Genomic DNA, 21,496 nt, shown 5'->3' with positions numbered 1-21,496 from the left:
GTAAACCTACTTGGCATAACTGATGCCCTGGCTCCTGACCCTAGCAGTCCTATCCTGGTCACAGGAGAACAGCTATTGCTGTAGTTGGATGATCTGGCCACAGCTTTCTTAGCTAAATATAAGAATGGATGGAATATAAGAATTTTAGAAATGATGAGCATTTTAGCATAGTTATAGTATGCCTACCTTCCAGCAAAGGGAATGAGGGGCAAAAAGGGGGAGAGTAAGCATGTCAGATGCCATGGATAGAATTATGAATGGAGAATATTATGAGAATTATAATCCAATAGATAGTTTTATAACTATTTCACAATCATAATCACAATCACAATTATAATATCAGAATAGTATCAGAAAGGATAATCAGAAACAGAGTGTCTATAAGTGACAAAAAGCACAAATGTAATACCTAAAAGTCTTTGATGCTAATTTGCAAAAGTAGGAAGCAGAACAGAAAGAAAAATACAAGAATTGGAGAAATGATAGGCAAGACGAATAGCCAAAAACAAAACAAGACAACAAAGTAAATAAGAGGGCAGCTAAAGTTTTTGTAATGTTGTTGAAGACTTCTCAGGGCACTGTTTGGGCCAATATGGTTTAGCTGTGTGACCTTAACCCTAAGTCTAGCAAACAGGTCAAAGGTGTCTCCTGCATAGATATTCAGTCCTAATCTCCCTCCAGTAGTAGTACCCTACCCACCCCACTCCAATTCACTGAAGAAAGGCAAATGCAATATCTTCAACTTACTCAGAGAAGCTATTTGCAATAATCGGATTAATTATGTGCAGGGGCTTGGAGGTAAGTGAGATAGAATTGAGTGTATTATTTTCAGAATGACATTCAGCTTGCAAACCCATAGTCTCAGGGCAGAGGTACCCAGTTGGCACTCCAGTTGAGAGGGAGATATGGAGGAATAGTTTGTTACTTTTTGTTGACTATTTAACTAGATGATTCCAGGGCAATCCTGAGAAAGTACAGAGGCTTCTGATGTAACAGCAATTGGCAGTTCAGTTACTTATCTCATGAGAGTGTTGGAAGATGTAACTCTCCTTGTTTATTTTGTGGTATTTCACTTCACTGTATTTTGTGCTTATCCTACATGATCAGTATGTAAGTCTTGGCCCCCAGACAAGGAAGTAGACAGAGGAGGGAAGAGAAAGTCTTGTATTAGGATTTCTATAAAAGGTTTGTTCTTGCACCCAGACATTTGCATTTGCCATTAGGGCATCATGAAAAGAAGTTTTCATGAAAGGAATAAAAACTGCTACCTTCCTTCAACTCTTGCTTTCTGACTCTGGCTTATTTTCAAGTGGAGAATTTTCAGGCTTTTATTTTATCCTATTCAAGAGGTGTTTTGAGGGAACACATCTTGTCTTTGCACTTGATTACTCTGAGAATGCACGGTTTTTTCCCTTGGCATTCCATAGTATCTTGACTTTCTGTACATTATCATTTTCAACTATACTGATAATAAATTTTTCTTTCAAACAGTATTTTTTTAAAGGGAAAAAAGAATACTCTAAAGCAATAAAGAAGAAGCACAGGAAACACTATAAATTTCTCATAATTGAGATGTGCTAAAAGACAAAAAAATAAAAAAAATAAAGGAGTATGTGGAACAGAAATCACATGGGAGCATCACTCTTTTCTGAACCTAACAAAGGAAGATCAAATGCACATACACATATCTGGTGAAGTAAAACATGAAATACAACAGGGAAATAGATGGAGACAAGGAAAGAGAAGATAAGGATTTAAGGAGAGTAGAATAAGGAGGGAATAGTTATAAGCAAAATAAATGTAAACTTCAAGAGTGGGTCATAACTGGAGATTGAAAGCAGTGATATGGGTTTGGGCAAAGGTAAAAAAAAAAGAGGAGGGGAATTGGAGAAGATCATGTCAACTTTGGATCCCTAATAGTGCTGATCACACTTTCTCTTTTATCACCACCTTCTCTGTGACAGAAGAAGGGAATCAAAGAGTGGGGAAAGTATAGGAAGATATGGGGGAGAGAAATACACAATTAGCCATTATAACCATGAATGTGAATGGGATGAACTCATCTATAAAAAAGAATTGAAGGGATAAGAAAACAGAATCTAAGAATAGATTTTTTTTAAAAATATACATAAAACAGGTTTCACACAGAGTTAAAAATGAGGGCCTGGCTCAGAATTTATTATGCACAGATGAATTGAAAAAAAAAAAAACAGGTAGGAATCATGTCAGACAAGGTAATAATAAAAACAGACAACTGAAAGCAATAAATATGAAGATGATACTATGCTTGAAGACATTATAAGTAATTAAGTAATAGCAATACTATATATTTTTTCATTGACTGACACATCTAAGTACTTAAAAGAAAAGTTAATTAAATTTCAAGATAAATAGACAGCAAAACTTTAATAGTCGCTTCAATGTTTCTTTTAGGCCTAGACAAATCTAACAAAGATGAATAATACAAGAAATAAAGACCTGAACAGAACTTTAGAAAAACTAGAAATGATAGCTCTTGGTAATTACCAAATGGGAATTGAAATAAACACACATATTTCTCCTACTCCCAGATATAAAACTTTTACAAAAATTAACTAGGTTCTAAGATATAAAAACCTCCTAGACAAATTACAGCAAAGCACAAATACTAAACATTCCCTTTGCTAGCAATAACATAATAAAAATCATAACTAGCCAAGGCCCTGTGAAGTAAAAATTGAGAAAATCAAATTGATTTTATTCTGTAATTGATTTCATTTTATATCATACTACCAACATTTTGTGTAATTACTTAAGTCAGGTCTCTGAGTTAAGTTAGGGAGTTTAGTTTTCCTGTAAATCACTGGTCTTTGAGTTAAGTTTAGAAGCTGAGTTTTCCTGCTAATCACTCTTCCTATTCTAATGTCAAGGAAATCTATTATTGTTGAAGGATGCATGTAGATGCCAGGGAGTCTGGTCTGTTATTTCTGCAACACTAGCTGTCCGTGAAGAAAGCCAAGTCTGTTATTTCTATGACACTAAGTAGCCAGACTTTACACAAGTGATTTACACAAGTGAGTGATTAAAGGAAGTTGTTGCTAGCCTTGCATTCCAAATTGCCAGCCAATCACCTTGCCCCCCACATCTATAATGATTCTACTTTGTTAACAAATCATACTGTTTTCCTCATCTACTGTCTAGTTTTTGGATGTTCCACTGCTACCCATAAAAATAATATGTCAAGTGTCATTTCAGAGTCTTGCTTGTTGAGGAGCTAAAGACCCCATTTGCTGGCCTTGTCAATAAAATGAGCATGCTTGGAAACTTACTGCTTCAGTTTACCTTAATTTCAATTGCAACAGAAAAAAGGACTCACATTTTAATGGACAGTAAATAATTTAATCATAAACATTTAGTGGGTCAAAGAACAATTCATATTAATAAAAGATTATTTCATCAATGAAAAGACAACAATGAGGCAATATTCTAACTTCTTGGATGCAGACAAAGCAAATCAATGGGGAAATTTTAAACCTCTAGTTATTTTTATCAGCAAAAAAACAAAAACAAAAACAGATCAATAAACTGTCCATACAACCAAAATAAAAGTAGAGGAGCAACAAATTTATAAAACCAACTACAACAAATCACCAAATTGGAAATTCTAAAAATAAAAAATATTAGCAAAATTAGAAGCAAAATAGAAAAACTGGTAAAAAACTAAAATAGAGAATAAGATAATTTATTAGCAAATCTGAGAAAAATCAAATTAGCAATATCAAAAACTGAAATTCAACAAATGAAGAAGAAATGAAGGAAAATATTACTCTGCCCAACTATGCAAACAAAACTAAGTAACATAAAAGAAATGTATGAATATTTACAAAACTACAAAATACATAAGTTAATAGTACAAAAAGTAATTTCTTTAACACAATCGCAAAGGAGCCATAAATTAACTCCCATAGGAAAAATCAAAAACCCTCCCAGGACAAAAAGGATTGAATTCTATTAAGCATTCAAAGAGTAATTAATTCCAATATTATATAAACTCCTTAAAAAATAAAAAAAGGTATCCTTCCATGAATAATGTTCCCTATATCAGAGAAAGGCAGTACAGGGAAAGAAAAAACGATCAAAATCACTAAAATATCAACCCAAAAACATTAAACAAAAATATGAGCAAAGAGGTAACATTTAAAAAATTATACACTATATTGAATTCATACCATGGATACTGGTTGGTTTAGTAGGAAAACTAGTTATCAACATTAACATAGTAACAACAAAAATAAAAATGTTATATCTCAGCAGATACAGAAAAAGTTTTTGACAAAATAGAACACATTTCTGTTAAGAACAATAAAAAACAAAGGACTAAAAAGACCTTTCCTTAATGAATAGTGTCAAGACCATGAACATTATATGTAAGAGACAAATCTTAGAGGTCTGTCCAATAAAATAAAGGGTAAAGCAATTATGTCCATTATCACCAGTATTATTTTATATAATGCTAGAAATGCTAGCTATGGCAATAAGACAAAAATAGAAACTAAGGGAATAAATTTAGGCAAAGGGAAAAAATAATGATTTTATAAACTGCAGATGATATCATGGCCTACTTAGCCCTAAAGATTCAACTAAAAATTCTTTTTTTGATACTTTTTGTAAATTAGTAAGGCATAAAATTGGATTTAGATCAGCATCTCACAACATACACTAAAGTCAGCCCAAATGTATACCCAAGTATAAAACATCACATCAAAAATTAGTCATGGATATATACCTAGAAATAAAATATCACATCAAAAATAAGAGGACCAAAGAAAGATATTACTACCCTTTTTTTATAATTGATATTAAGACCATCCACATAATTGACCATATCAACAAGCAAACCAACAAAAACCACATGATTATCTCAATAGACGCAGAAAAAGCCTTTGATAAAATACAGCACCCATTCCTATTAAAAACACTAGAAAGTATAGGAATAGAAGGGTCTTTCCTAAAAATAATAAACAGTATATCTAAAACCATCAGCTAACATCATCTGCAATGGGAATAAACTAGATGCATTCCCAATAAGATCAGGAGTGAAATAAGGATGCTCATTATCACCTCAATTATTTAGCATTGTACTAGAAACACTAGCAGTAGCAATTAAAGAAAAAGAAATTGAAGGCATCAAAATAGGCAAGGAGGAGACCAAGTTATCACTCTTTGCAGATGATATGATGGTCTACTTAAAGAATCAACAAAAAAGCTAATCGAAATAATCACCAACTTTAGCAAAGTTGCGGGATACAAAATAAACACACATAAGTCATCAGCATTCCTATATATTTCCAACACATCTCAGCAGCAAGAATTAGAAAGAGAAATCCATTCAAAATCACCTTAGACAAAATAAAATACTTAGGAATCTATCTCTCGAAACAAACACAGGAACTATATGAACACAACTACAAAACACTCTCCACACAATTAAAACTAGACTTGAGCAACTGGAAAAACATTAACTGCTCATGGGTAGGACGAGCCAATATAATAAAAATGACCATCCTACCCAAACTTATCTATCTATTTAGTGCCATACCCATTGAACTTCCAAAACTTTTTTTACTGATTTAAAAAAAATCATAACAAAGTTCATTTGGAAGAACAAAGGATCAAGGATATCCAGGGAAATAATGAAAAAAAAAAATACAAAGGAAGGTGGCCTTTCAGTCCCAGATCTCAAACTATACTATAAAGCAGTGGTTATCAAATCAATTTTGTACTTGCTAGAAGGAGGATCAGTGGAATAGACTTGGGGTAAGTGACCTCAGCAAGACAGTCTATGACAAACCCAAACACCCCAGCTTTTGGGACAAAAACCCACTATTTGACAAAAACTGCTGGGAAAACTGGAAGACAGTGTGGGAGAGATTAGGTCTGGATCAACACCTCACACCCTACACCAAGATAAATTCAAAATGGGTGAATGACTTGAACATAAAGAAGGAAACTATTAGTAAATTAGGTGAACACAGAATAGTATACATGTCAGACCCTGTGGGAAGGGAAAGACTTTAAAACCAAGCAAGACATAGAAAGAGTCGCAAAATGTAAAATAAACAATTTTGATTACATCAAATTAAGAAGATTTTGTACAAACAAAACCAATGTAACCAAAATTAGAAGGGAAGCAACAAATTGGGAAACAATCTTCATAACAAAAACCTCTTACAAAGGTCTAATTACTCAAATTTATAAAGACCTAAATCAATTGTACAAAAAATCAAGCCATTCTCCAATTGATAAATGGGCAAGGGACGTGAATAGGCAGTTTTCATATAAAGAAATCAAAACTATTAATAAGCACATGAAAAAGTGTTCTAAATCTCTGATAATCAGAGAGATGCAAATCAAAACAACTCTGAGGTATCACTTCACACCTATCAGATTGGCTAACATGACAGCAAAGGAAAGTAATGAATGCTGGAGGGGATGTGGCAAAGTGGGGACATTAATTCATTGCTGATGGAGTTGTGAAATGATCCAACCATTCTGGAGGGCAATTTGGAACCATGCCCAAAAGGCAATAAAAGACTGTCTGCCCTTTGATCCAGCCATAGCACTGCTGGGTTTGTACCCCAAAAAGACAATAAGTAAAAAGACTTATACAAGAATATTCATAGCCGTGCTCTTTGTGGTGGCAAAAAACTGGAAAATGAGGGGATGCCCTTCAATTGGGGAATGGCTAAACAAATTATGGTATATGTTGGTGATGGAATACTATTGTGCTAAAAGGAACAATAAAGTGGAGGAATTCCATGGAGACTGGAACAACCTCCAGGAAGTGATGCAGAGTGAGAGGAGCAGAGCCATGAGAACATTGTACACAGAGACTGATACACTGTGGTACAATAGAACTTAATGGACTTCTCCATTGGCCTCAATGCAATGTCCCTGAATAACCTGCAGGGATCAAGGAGGAAAAAAAAACACTACCCACAAGCAGAGGACAAACGGAGGGAGTAAAAACACAGAAGAAGGACAACAGCTTGACTACATGGGTGGAGGGGATATGATTGAGGAGAGACTCTGAATAAACACCCTACTATGGAAACCAACAGCATGGAAATGGGCTCAGGTTGAGGATGCATGTGTTACCCAAAGGAATCATGGATCGCCAAAGGGAGGGGTTGGAGGAAGGGGGAGGAAAAAAAGGTGATCTTTGTTTCTAATGAATGTTTGAAAATGACCAAATAAAATAATGTTTAAAAAAAAGAATTGATATTAAGTATCATTTATAAGACAAAAGAGTGGTAAAGGCTAGGGAATTAAAATTAAGTGACTTGCCCAGGGTCACCCAGCTAGGAAGTATTTAATTCCAGATTTGAACTCAGGACCTCCCATCTCCAGGCCAGACTCTCAATCCACTGAACTGCCTACCTGCCCTCAAAAGAAATGCTTTTTAACAACTGTGTGTAGGGGAAGAGTTCTTGATCAAATAGAGGATAAAGAAAAATCAAAGATGATAAATAATTCTGATTTTACATAAATGAAGAAACTTTGCAAAAATAAAACAAATTTTTTAAAAATTAGAAGTAAAATAATTAGCTGTGGAAAAAAATCTTTGCAGCAAGCTTATCTGACAGTTATAATATTAAAGACAAAGAAATTACTCAACTGAACAAGAATCTTTCCCCAATAGATAATGAGCAAAGGATATGAAGTCAATTCTCAAAGGATGAAATCTGAGCTACCAATAACTATATGGAAAAAATGCAACAAATTACTGATAATTAGAGAAATGCACATTAAAACAACTCTGAAGCACACCTCACATCTATCCAATTTTTTTAAATTACCAATAAAAGGAAATTTATAAATTATTGAAAGGGGTGGGTAGGAAGACAAATACACCAATGCTAGAATTATAAATTGGTTGTGCTTTTATAGACAAAAATTTGAAACAATACCCCAAAAGGCACTAAATTGCACACACTCTTTAACCCAGAGATTACTAGGAATATACCTCAAAGAGATTAAAGAAAAAGGGAAAAAGGGGAAATATATACAAAAATACTTGAAGCAGCACTTTTTGTTGTAACAATTGATGGAAATAAAACAAGTTTCCATCAAGTGGACAAATTATGATCTTAGAATATAATGGAATATTATTGACAGTGATAAATTCAGAGAAATCTGAGAAAACTTGTATGTACTAATGGAAAGTGAAGTGAGAAGAATGAAGAGAACAATTTAGACAATAACCTTAATATTGGAAAAACACCTCTGAAAGATTTTAATCAATGCAATGACCAAGTACAACTTCAAAGGACTTATTACGATGAAACCTACTTTCCACACCATGATAGAGAAGTAATGAAATTGAGGCAAATACATTTTTGAACATGACTAGTGAGTAAATATATTTTTGTTTGTTTACACATTTTAACAAGAGTTTTTGGTTTTTGAGAAAAAGGGAGGAGCAACTGACAGAAGAAAGGTATTAATAACAGCAAGATGATAAGAACCCCTGTGAAACACTTCAAAACCCATAGAAAAGAATAGGAGGTTCAAAGCAAAATGCAATAGATAGTTTTGCAATTAACATGGTAATATATATTTAAAAGACCGTTAAAGGAGATTCATGTACAATCCACTTTTTTTATTCTTTGTATTTGGAAATTGTTGGTGCTGTCAAATTCATAATAAAAAAAGAAAGAAGTTTAAAAGAGAAATTAAAGCTTTTTTAGTTATATTTCCTTATGAAAGAAATAGAAAAGCCAATTTCTTCATCCTTTAGTTTTTAATAATTGGTGAAGAAGCACTACATTTGGGTATTTCTTTTCATTTCCTCCATTAAAACAACACAGAGGTTTGAAAAGCAAGCTGTTATGAACAAGATTTATAATGGGGATAAAATCTTCTAGGAACTCATCTGGCCAAATTATTAACTATTAGATTAGAATTGGGCTCTCAGAGATCATCCAGTCCAACCCTTCTACCAACCTCAGCTTCAAGACCTCCAATGGGCTACCAACCTCAGCTTCAAGACCTCCAATGGGCTTCCCTAACTGCAAAATTGCCCATTCTACTTTTATTCAGTTCTGATTTCACAGAATTCTTCTTTATGCTGAACCTCAAAGTGATTCCTTGTAACATCTACCCACTAGATCTTCACTGGGGTACACATAATATTTTTTCTCTTCCATTCTCTCTTTGGATATTTGAATACAAGAAATGTTTCCCCTAAATGTTAGCTTTTCCAGGCCAAATACTCCCTGATTATTTTTTCTAAAATAAGGGCCAAGCTTCCTATTATAGAAGAACCCTATTTTGAGGATTCTAGTACCATTATTAAATGTTTTAGTTCTAATACTTAGAAGCAATCAGCTCTTGTCCCTGCTAATTTATCTGTGGTTACAGATGTCACTTTACACCAAAAAAATTGCATTAAAAATATTCCACAGGGTTTTTTATTCAGATCATCAACATAAAGAAGCCCACTTGAAAATAATATCATCCACTGATGATTTTTAGCATATCTGATAAAAACTTTTATGGCCTATATCCCAGAACTGTGCACATACAAAGATACCAATAATGACACACTGTCACCAAGATAGCACTTTAAGTCGTTTTTCCATTGTGGAGTTGAACTTATTATTATTTCAACCATAGTCCATAGCAGCAATCCTTGGGTAGAGAACTAATCAAGATTAGGAATGATCTGCATGGATGGGAACCATAACAATACTCATTGGTAGATATAAACATGAATACAAGACACTAACCTCAGTAGTATCATATTATTACCTAGTATTTTTAAAAGTCAAATAATTCTGGAACCATTACCATTTGTTAAAATAGTCACATAACTATTGTACACTCTGTAAGGTCAAGCCAACAAGCAAGCACCTACTATAGGCCAGACACTAAGTGCTTATGAGACAAAGAAAGGCAAAAGCCATGCCTGCTCTCTCAAGGAGCTCCTCATAATTGAGGGAGACAATATGCAAACACCTATGTATAAATAAGATATATGCCAGATAAACTGGAGAGAATCTCAACAGGGGGAGGTACTAGCATTATGAGGGATTATGAAGGCTTTTAAAAAGATAGTAAGAGGGCATCTGGGCAGCTCAGTGGAATGAGAGCCAGGCCTAGAGACAGGAGGTCCTAGGTTCAAATCTGACCTCAGACACTTCCCAGCTACGTGACCCCGGACAAGTCACTTAACCCCCATTGCCTAGCCCTTTCTGCTCTTCTTTCTGCCCTAGAACCAATACACAGTATTGATTCTTAGACAGAAGTTTAAGAGTTTAAAATAATAATAATATTTTTTTAAAACAGTAGCTGAACTTAAAGAAAGCCTGGGAAACCAGGAAGTGCTGATGAAGAAAGACTTCCAGGCATGGGGGTCAACCAGAGAAAATTCCCAGAGTCAGGAAATGAAGTGTCTTGTGGGAGTAACAGCAAGGAGGCCATTATAACACAACAATGTTCTAATTGAAAAATTAATAGGTCTTGAAAGATAGATGCAGGTAGTACAAGGAAGACACATCCAGAATTCAGGTTGATATCTATGTAAAAAGAATAACATATGCCATGACAAATGATTAATTTTATATGGCAAACCTCATTTTCATATTGCAAAACTCTATTGGAACATGATTAAACCCACAAGATTCCTTTCATAATATTGAAAACTTCTAACAACACCTATACAACTTACTGCCTTCTCACCTCTAAACTGAGCTTTTACAGAACCAATTTATAACCATAAGCTCCGTGTGTGTGTGTGTGTGTGTGTGTGTGTGTGTGTGTGTGTATAGCTCTAGACATACTTTCAAAATTGTCCATATGCAAATCAAGTCAACAGATATTTATGGAGACAAATGTAATTTTGCAACCACACAAGTTTTGATTAGGCACAAGTTTACAGTTTTATAATTAATCAAAAATATCTGCTAAAAACATGAGGTCCTCAATTTTTAAGAGATAACCCATCTTGAATTTCACAGGAGCAAATGTACATCTTGCATTTTGAAGCAGGGGCTACCCTCAAGTCAACATTTTCACATACTGATATTCCTCAAGAACAAAAAAAGTCTGAAGGCATGCTGACGAACCTTGCTTAAAACACTGTACTTTCCATCCCTGTGGAGAAAAATCTAATCTTATGTGGATCTTTCCTACATAGGGAGGATCTAAAGTAATTCACTGGTTACTTTAAAACACTAAATAAAATGGTTTTATAACACAATTAGTTTCAGAGACACAGGGTATGATCAATAGAAGATATTAGCTCATATTTCTACAGTACTTTGAAGTTTACACAGCATTCTCCTCTGCAAGGTACATAATATAAATATAATTATCCTCATTCTGCAGATGAAGAATCTGAAGTTCAGAGGTTAAGTGACCTGCCCTCAGACACACACTGAGTGTCAAAGCTGGAATATAAACAGATCATTCTGACTTTCCCTAGCCCTGCACTCTTCAATATACCACAGTTTCACATATTTTACTATGTGATTTAATTGGATCAATGATATTACAGGGAGGGGGAGAAATGTTAATCATAATACCATGTGTGGGATATCCTGGACTAATTTAATGACCTAAATGACTGAAAGCCCAAGATCCAAGCTTGTAATTTTGGTTCCTAGTCCTTTATTACTATGCCTAGTTACTAACTTCAGCATCCATGAGCTCTTTCCTTACTCCATCAAAATATCCTTCATTCTGGTCTTAGATGAAGAAAGGACAGTATTCCTTGAAAGACAAATCTTTACATTCTCCTTTCAGTTCATCCCCTCCCAGTTTCTCCAGCAAATTACTCAAATATCATCTCTACTCTCTTTTCTTCAATATTTCTGTATCTTTTGGCTCCTTCCCTGATGACTGAAAACATGCCCATATCTTCCCCATCCTTAAAAAACCTCACCTAATCCTTTGAGAAAGTCATATACATTAGGTGTCTCCACTTCCTCTCCTCTCACGCTCTTATAAACCCCTCTGCAGTCTAGCTTCTGATACCATATTAAAAAAAATGCCTCTCTTCAAAATCACCACATCAATATCTTAGTTGCCAAATCTAAGATGCTGAAAGAAGTATTCTTGCCCAAATAAAGCAAACGAGTGATGGAGCTGGTTTTATCAGGCTTCATGACTGAACTGAGTGCTCTTTCTTCTACATCACAAGTGCAACTGTCCATTATTTCGCCTTGTTTTAGTTTTGCCTCAACAAGATTATAAACACATTAAGAACAAGAATCTAGTCTTATACTTTCTTTATATTCTTTATATTCCTATGCTACTAAACATATTACTAAATACATATTATTGAGTGACTGTTTTCCCATTTTAGAATTTAACTTATCCTTTATCACCCAACATACCCAATAATCTAAGAGAACATACCCAATAATCTAAGAGGCTTGTAAAGAAAAACAAGAGAATAACTATTCATTGTAAATCAGCAGGGACTGGCTCATTACAATATGGCATCGTCATCATCAATAAACTTAATGAACACCTATTATGTATCAGGCACTGCAGTTACAAAAAGAGTTATTAGGAATGGTGCCTGCCTTAGAAGTACTTGCAATCCAGTTAGGGATATCGCTACATACATAAAAAGATTAATGATAATGCAAGGTCATATATGCTAAGTATCAAATGAGTGGCAGAGACAATAAGTGCTATAGGAGGAATTCAGAGAAAGGAGTAATCACCAAGAACTGGGATGGCCGAGGAAGACTTCTTGGGGGAACTAAGACTTGAACAGGGCTTTGAAAGAAGGGATGGACTTAGAGACAAGCAGAGAGGATGAATGGCAAGTTATAAAATTCTTTGTTTTCTACAAGTATGTCTAAATGGAGAGAGATGGTTCAAATTATATTTCTCCAATTAGACACATTCTCTTACTCTTGGGAGTTAAAATTTTTTTAATTCAAAAATAAATTGCTTTGAATATCTGTATATGTATTTTCACAGAAATTCTCCCTTATATCTGAGTTTTGAGAACTGACTTTTTTTTTTAAACCCTTACCTTCTGTCTTAAAATCAGTACTGGGTATTGGTTCTAAGGCAGAAGAGTGGTAAGAGCTAGGTAATGGGGGTTAAGTGACTTGGCCAGGGTAACACAGCTATGAAGTGTCTGAGGTCAAATTTGAACCCAGGACCTCCTGTCTCTAGCCCTGCCTCTCAATCCACTGAGCCACCCAGCTGCCCCCTTGAGAACTGACTATTAAAAGTATGTGCTTCAGAAATGCAGACTATCAATAAGCTAGGATAATAATCAAAAAGTAATACAAACTAAGAGAATAAAGTTGAGTTTTAAAAAATTGATTATATGCTTCATCCTATCTTACATTAGACACAAATGTACAGAATTATTCTGAATGGCATGTGTGACTTGTTTGAATGTAATATATTTTAACACCTAACTTTTCTGACACTTCTAAGGAAAGAGGTATTCCACATAAGCCAACTTTCAAATAAAATATGGCTTACTCCTTTAAACATAAAACATTTTATAATTTAAATTATTTTAAATGAAAAACTTCTTAAACTTCTTACCCTGTTTTCCTACCTTCTTAAACAGAGCATGTTGAACATAACAATCTTTTTTGGTGATAATCATTTTTATAAAGATCAATTACTATATTTTACCATAATACAGTGATGCTCTCAGAGGCCATTGAGCTAAGTTAGGTCATTGGTCTCCTATACCAAATGGTACTGGACTACTTACTGTGCTTTTAATATATATATTTTTTTTAGTCTTAATATTGGATAGTCAGTAGTCACTCCCTATACTTGTGCCTGGTTCTACAAATACCCTCCCTTTCCTGGTTCTAATCAGCCAAAAAAAAAAAACCCCAATAATCTAGCTTGTTAAAAATAAGAGCAAATATACTCTGAACAAGTCGGAGGAACTCTCCTAGGATGTCATGGTCTTTTTAACATCTGTTTGGGATTCTCTGATGGTTTATATGCTTCCTTGCTTTGAAATGATCATCACAGCATCTCAAGTTGCTGAGTGAGAAATCTCCAGTGAGTGAGTGAGTATAATGTCACTGCACTGAACATTAGTTACCACTACCATTACAAAATAAAGATTTTAAAAAACCAAAGAATTTCAACATATGCAAATTAGTCTAACAACTCTATACTTTAAAATAGGACTTTAGATTGGCTTTCAAGTTAGTCAACATACCTCGTATTAGCTCATAAATATTCATGTCCATAAGTTCACATATTAGTGCAAGAGAACCAGTTTTTCTGTCACTGAAGAAAAAAGCATTTTTTATTCTGTTTTCTCCTCATCAGGAAGTATAATCAAATCTTCATTTCATTTCTAAACATAGTTTGTAAACATAAGGCACTCCTACACATTGTACAAAGACAACAGCTTAGTGATTAAAAGGGAAGATTTTGTTTTAAAACAATATTCATAAATAGACAAAGTTAAGTTGAAATGTTAACAAGAGATTATTAGTTCAAGGCAGAATTCTAAAAGTCTGTTTTAAAATAAATAACATAAAACCTCAAGGATATCTAAAAGGCATATAGTTAGGCTGTGTCTTGAAAAAATAAAATTAGCAAGATTCAGAATGAAAAGAAAACCCCAATAGGAAGCATCTGCGCTAAGTGAGGAGAATGAAAGAAACAAAAAGCCATTCCAATTCAAAATACCAGTTTTTGTACAGCATAAAGTGAATAGAGCACTGGACTTGTAACAGAAAAACAAAAACAAAAACAAAAACAAAAACAAACAAAAAAAAAACCCTGGCTTCAAGTGCCCTTCTCTGAATCTTAGCTCCTTTTCTGGTCAAATGGTGAGAATACCTATCTGCCTACTGCACGGTGTGAGGAAGACACTTTGTGAACTCTAAGACACAAGACAAATATAAGCTATCATTGTTATAACTGTGTACACAGGGAGAAGAGTTCTACTATGGTTTTGCTATCAAAACTTACCTATAAAATTGTTTTGAGAAATGAGAAAAGAATGGAATCATGAATTAGCCGCAGCAAAATTATGAGCAAGACAAAAACGACTCAATACATGCCTGACTTAACCTTAATTCCAATCTCCTCAAAGTGGATAGACAGAGATATTTAAGCTAATTTTTTCTGGATTACCCTAAACCTACTTTAGGGACATTTGAACTTTAAAAATATATATATTTTATAAAAGGACCCTTGAGAGTGGTCTATTGTCAGTCTAGGGATAATGAAACTGCCCAAGAAAACTAATTTATTCAAAGTTGTTAGCCAAAGGGTAAATGTTATTTTAAAATGATCTCTAATTTGGTGGCAAATTTTCTTTGCATTCCTTGTAGGTTTTAAGGGCCAAGATTTTGGTGGAGTTATTTGGAGCCTGGCCTCTGAATTTATGACTACTTTCTATTAATATATTTATTGAAGTAGATCACAGAAAATTAAAGCCAGAATCCTTTAAGTTCCAATTCTATAGCTGTGTCTAGAGATACATTTGGACCTATCAGACTACAAATTTCACAGTCCTCCTAAGGAGATGTTGTACACTGCATATTAGGCTACCAGGTAAACTTTAAAACAATCATCTCATAATTAGAATTGAATAAAAATTCCCCTGAAATTATAGGGTTTTGTTATACAACATTAATGCAGTAAACAAATGGCAAAAGGGAAATGGAAAGGTCTTGTCTTTGAAATAAGTCAATGTTTTCCCATTAAGTCATCAATTGAACCCCTAGATTATAAACTACATGAGTTCAGGAAGTATTTTTTTGGTGTGTTTTATATATATATATATATATATATATATATATATATATATATTCTTATCACTTCCAAGGCTAAGTAGTATTTCTGCACATAGCAGGCTCTTAATATTTCTTACATGAAAAAGTAAATATATAAATTCAATTTCAAAACATGTTCCTAAGTTTCAAAGTCATTCTTAGGGTCTCCTGGACTTTCAACTACTGGTCTATATTTTTTTTCTATGTAAGCTAGTTATTTCCCTTAGGGTTTTGTTGTTATTGTTGTTGTTGTTGTTGAATATGTTTGTCTAATAAACTGAAATTCCAGCTCTGGAAGTCAGTCATCTGGTGTGCACATTAAATGTCCAAATTAAACAAGAGTATGAATTTTTTAAAAAGGCATGATTGTTTTTTTAAGCAGACAAAAAAGGTTTAAAATCTTGACATAAAGACAAGAATCTTGACATTTACTTTCTGCTAAAGAAGGATTAAATCATAAGCATCAAAATATAGAAAAAGTTGAAAAAGTAAAACCAATTATACTTACAAGACAACTTCATGCAATGTAAGAATATTTGGGTGTGGATTCAGGCGCCTCAGTGCTTGTATTTCTCGTAGATTGTTCACTTGCTCAATGCTATTTGGTAGGTAAAAAAATACAATTTACAACTTAGATTTATATTTTAAGTGAGGATTGTTAAAGAATAATTTAATATACAGGTTCATAACTTCTTTTAAAGGAGCTATTTCTGGCACAATTACTATCTTCTAAATTCTTCTACAACAGGACATCTGTAGTTAAAGAATGGTTAAATGCACCTATTTTCACCATTAACCTCTGAAAACTAAGGCTGATGGAGCTTTGGATAAACACTAAAGTTTATCCTTGGTTACACAGAAGAATTTGGGGGCTTTTGTTGCACAAAGGAATGTAAGACAGAGACAGAGAGAAAAAGAGAGACAGAGGCATATCCTGAGAATTAGTTTTTTGTTCTACTTTAAAATTATCTAATGTTTTATTTAAAACTTGATGCTGAACATCAGTATAAATAAGCTTACTTAGCAACCATTTACATTAAAGTTAATTTCAATAAATAAGATATAATACAATTTTAAAATATCAGTCTCTGTAAAGCTGTTAACAGAGTTTTTTGTCCTTTCTCATTTACTTTTTCACCATATAATCAGATAGAGCATTTGCTTTATTTTTCTGGTTCTAGTTTGCTTTGAATTATTTCATAAAGGTTTTTCCAGATTTACGCATTGTCCTCATACTTGTTCACCTTAATTAGATTTCAGTTTTCCATTACATCAATATAACACAATTTATATAACCATTTTGCCATTTAGACTGTTTACCCTTTTTTAGGTATTTACATTGAACAGTACTCTGAAAATCTTTAAGCATTTCTGTTTTTATTAGCACTTCTCAACAGTGGAATTTTGGGATCATATGTTTGCACTTGTAACATTTATTTGCATACTACAAAACTGTTCATCTTGTTAACATTCTCTATGTCTACAATCTCACAAGTTTTCTATTCTATCAGTAGTGAAAAACTCCATAACCCCCCAAAAAACCAAAACATTCTATTTCCTTGACTTTATTTGTGCCTGTTGTTCTTATTTGCATCTCTATTAGTAATGTGGAGTATTTTTCAATTTTCATTCCATTTTTCATTATAAAGGTTATAGTTCAGAGTTAGGCTCCATTTCTTTGATTTTAGTGCTCAGATGCCCTTCCTACAACTCACTCCCATTTACCAGACTTTATCCCAAGTTCTTTGAATTGACCAAAGTTATTCATTTCTCATTCTTTCACCCTCAATTCTTTTTCTCACTCTCCTTGTATTGTTATAAGGATTAGCTCTTTGATAAAAGCAGGATATCCTGCAGGGCAGAAACAAGGCCAATATTGTAGAACTCCACTCAGGAGCTGAGACAGAGTTCACTGACAGTTTCTTCTCTGAAGGAGGAAGAAGGAGACTTTGAAGCTGCCAGGAGACTGGGATCTTCCTTCAATCAATCCATCTTAAAGGAAGTGGTAGAGATAGTGGTTAGCACTCCACTCAGGTGGACTGAGTGAGTGAAACCATTTCTCCCTCCTGATTCTTGCAGTGCTGCTCTTCGTACTGGGACTTGTGCCAGACCCAAAGAGGACTCCAGTTTGTGACACTACTTTGGCCCTTTGTCCTTGCTCCTACCAGCCCCTCTCTTAATCTTAAATTGTTATAAAGGAATTAATTAGATTAGTATAGAAAGTTATTAATGGGTTAGAATACTGACTTTTGGGGTGTAGGTTTAGATCTTCTCAATTCCCTTCCTTCCCTTCCCTTAGCTTAATAAATAGTTATAATTACATGTTCTACCTAGTATTTTTTTTTAAACCCTTACCTTCCATCTTGGAGTCAATACTGTGTATTGGCTCCAAGGCAGAAGAGTGGTAAGGGCTAGGCAATGGGGGTCAAGTGACTTGCCCAGGGTCACACAGCTGGGAAGTGTCTGAGGCCAGATTTGAACCTAGGACCTCCAGTCTCTAGGCCTGGTTCTCAATCCACTGAGCTACCCAGCTGCCCCCTCTACCTAGTATTTTAATTATAGTTATTTCAATACTACAGATCCAATCAGTTACAAATATTATCACTTATATCTCTAAAATATTTACTGCATTTAATCCTTTTGTCTACAAGGACACAGACTCCACCCTAGTTCCAGCCCTTATCACCTCATGCCTAGTCTGTTGCAGTGTGGCCTGGCTGGTTGACCTAGCTGCCACAGATGATCTTCCTAAATTCACTCTCCTACTCCCCTATTCAATAAACTCCTGTGGCTTGCCACAGGATTGAATATAAAATCCTTTCTGTGGCATGCAAAGACATTCAGAATTTCCAGTAGATCCTGACTTCACTCCTTCCCAGTTTTCTTATACATAATTCCTTAAAATGTACTCTTTGAACTCGAAGGATATATGAGAAAGAACAATATCCACATTCAGAGGAAAAACTGTGGGAGTAGAAACACAGAAGAAAAACAACTGCTTGATTACATAGGTCAAAGGGATATGGTTGGGGATGTAGGCTCTAAATGAACGTCCTAGTGCAAATAACAACACGGAAATAGGTTCTGATCAAGGACACATGTAATACCCAGTGGAATTGTGTGTAGGCTATGGGAAAGGTGAGGGGAGGGAAGGGAGGGAAAGAATATGATTCCTGTAACCAAGGAATAATGTTCTAAATTGACTAAAAAAATAAAAATTTTTTAAAAACCCAATTTTTTAAATGTACTCTTCAATCCAGTAGCACTGGCCTCCTTGCTATATCTTGAACAAGACTCTCCATACCTCAGGAGGACATTTTTACTGGCTGTTCCCAGTGCCTGGAATGCTCTCCCTCCTCATCTCAGATTCCTAGCTTCCTTAGATTCCTTTATATATTCCTTTATAGTCCAGCTATGAACTGTAAACCTTAAAATTCCTTAGACTTATAAATGTTGGAAATTTCACCATTGAGAAATTTCATACTTGAAAAATTTCCTATTGATAGTGAGTCTTGGCTATTGGAATGTGAACCCCATTGGCATGAGAGTTTCCTCCTCCTCCCTTCTTAAGATTACTTTAGGACAGAAACCTTTTGCTGAACAATGGAAAGGACTTTGACCTATGCTTAAGCATAGAACAGGAATTTCTTTGAGTCATGATTGATTTTAGAATTGATACAATGGAGATACTTGGAATCAATCTCCACCCTACTCAGTCCTAACAGGATTGAGGAAGGGCTGCAGCATAGATCAAAATTTAATTATTCCAATCTCTACCCTACTCAGGTTAACAGGATTTAGGAAGGGCTGTAGCAAAGGATCAAAGATTTAATTATTTGAAAATATGACCTTCAACAGACATGTGCAAAGCCAGAGACCTCTGGGCGGTCCTGGGTTAAGCTAGAGCCTCCATTGGCACAGGGAAATTGATGGACAGTGATTGGTAGATGTGAGAACTGAGGGGAGGGAACTTGGATGGTTTCCTTAAAGATAGAGGGCTCTGAAGACTCAGGGTGGTGGTTGAGGAGTTTGGCTGAGTGGTTGGAGTGTGCTCTGAGAAGCTTGCTCTGAAGGAAGCTGAAGGTGGGGGCCTCTGAGACTGTTTCTCCATTTTGGTCACGTGAGTAATAGGGACTGATCTCTTTTCTTTGCCCCAGCTATCTAAGGGCTTGGGCCTTTTGGCCCAGCCTAAACAGAAGGGGTATTTAAGCCCTATTCCCTTCTCTCCCTTTTCTCTCTCTCTATCTCTAATTCCTTTCTTCCTCCTGTTGTAATTAAACTCCATAAAAGATTGACTGCTGACTTGAGTTTTCATTTAGGAATTACATAGCTGAATTCCTTGGCGACCTTAAATTAATATATATCAGTCTTTTAATGTGATTTCCTTGTCACAGAACCCAATTTCTACAAGAAGCCTTTCCTGATCTCTCAATGCAAGTCCTTTTCTCTATTGATGATTTTTAATTTAATCCATAATAGCTTGTTTGGACAGAGTTATTTCTTGTTTCCCCCATTAAACTCTGAGATCCCTGAGAGCAAGGAACATCTTTTTTTTTACCTTACTTTGTATTCTGAGAGTGTAGCAGTGCCTGGAACACAGTGCTTAATAAATGTTTAAAGGCTGATTAATTGACCTCTTATTTATACTATCACAATAGCCTCTTAACTGGTATCCTGCCTCAAAAGTCCTTCTTCTCTCCAAGCCATCTTTTGTCAGATGCAAAAGAAACAATCCTAAAGCTCAGATCTCATGATGTACTCAAATATGAGACTCATGATTCCCTATTGCCCCTATAATCAAACTTTTCCTTTTGACATTTAAAACCCCTCACAAACTAGCCCCAACATGCTTCTTGGCATTATTACTTATTATTCCCCTTCATACATACTATGTTCCACTAAAATTGGCATTCTTCTTGTTCTTTACCTATAATACTACATCTCTCATCTCCATGCCTTTTCACTGACTGGAATGCATTACTTCCTAACCTTTGCCACTTAGAATCCTAATTATCACCTCCAGGTTTACCTCAAGTAAAATCTTCTACATAAATTCTTTGTTTACTTGTCCAGCAACAAAGGCCTTCTCCATCAAACTATCTTGAAACATATGCCATCTCCCTCAAACTGCAAGATCCTTAAGGAAAAGAACTGTTTCATTTATATCCTTGTATCCACAGCAGTTAACAGAGTGCTTGGTAAATAGGAGATGCTTAAAAAATGTTTACTAAAAGATAAATACAGTGATCTCTCACCTATCACAGAAAGACTCTTGCGATAAGTAAAAATCTGAAAATCCACGAAGTAGCAGCCGTTATATTTATTTTATTCTTTATATGTATTTTAAGGCTTCATAAACCCTTCCCACTCTTCTATAAACCTTTTCCATATTCTTATTAACCTTTTCTGTACTCTTATAAACACTTCATATGCTCTTAAACTTTCTGTGAACATATGGACACAGTGCTACAGTCACTGAGCCAATCAGTGCCCAGGATACAGAACACAACACTGTAGCTGGTCACCTTTCATTCCATCAGCCAGTAGTTTGCCATGTACAATCTCATGTTGGCAAACTGGCACAAGCAGTAGTACTGCTTTTCCATTATGTATGGCACAGTACTCATCTGCCAAATCCAGCAATATAGCAAAAACTCCATGATACAGAATTAGATTTATTTTTTAAGTAAGTAAACTGCGATATAGCAAGGGACAACTGT

At 34.7% G+C, this 21,496-nt stretch overlaps 1 protein-coding gene across 5 annotated transcripts in view; it reads right to left on the bottom strand.

The window, feature by feature from the left end:
• Positions 1-21,496, bottom strand: part of MOK (MOK protein kinase) — a 101,661-nt gene that overhangs the window by 26,114 nt on the left and 54,051 nt on the right. For 3 of the 5 annotated variants that reach the window (XM_007473551.3, XM_007473550.3, XM_056811248.1), the window contains 2 exons: positions 16,285-16,374; positions 14,204-14,274 (listed from right to left, as the gene is read on the bottom strand). In XM_007473551.3, coding sequence (XP_007473613.1) covers positions 14,204-14,274; positions 16,285-16,374 — 161 coding nt within the window. The remainder of the gene's footprint in view (positions 1-14,203; positions 14,275-16,284; positions 16,375-21,496) is intronic. The other 2 variants (XM_056811249.1, XM_056811250.1) reach the window with 1 other exon arrangement.

Source organism: Monodelphis domestica, chromosome 1 (assembly GCF_027887165.1).
Source record: "Monodelphis domestica isolate mMonDom1 chromosome 1, mMonDom1.pri, whole genome shotgun sequence".
NCBI lineage: Eukaryota > Metazoa > Chordata > Mammalia > Didelphimorphia > Didelphidae > Monodelphis > Monodelphis domestica.
Note: the sequence above shows the minus strand (reverse complement) of the source record. Positions and strands in the feature narration are given on the sequence as shown.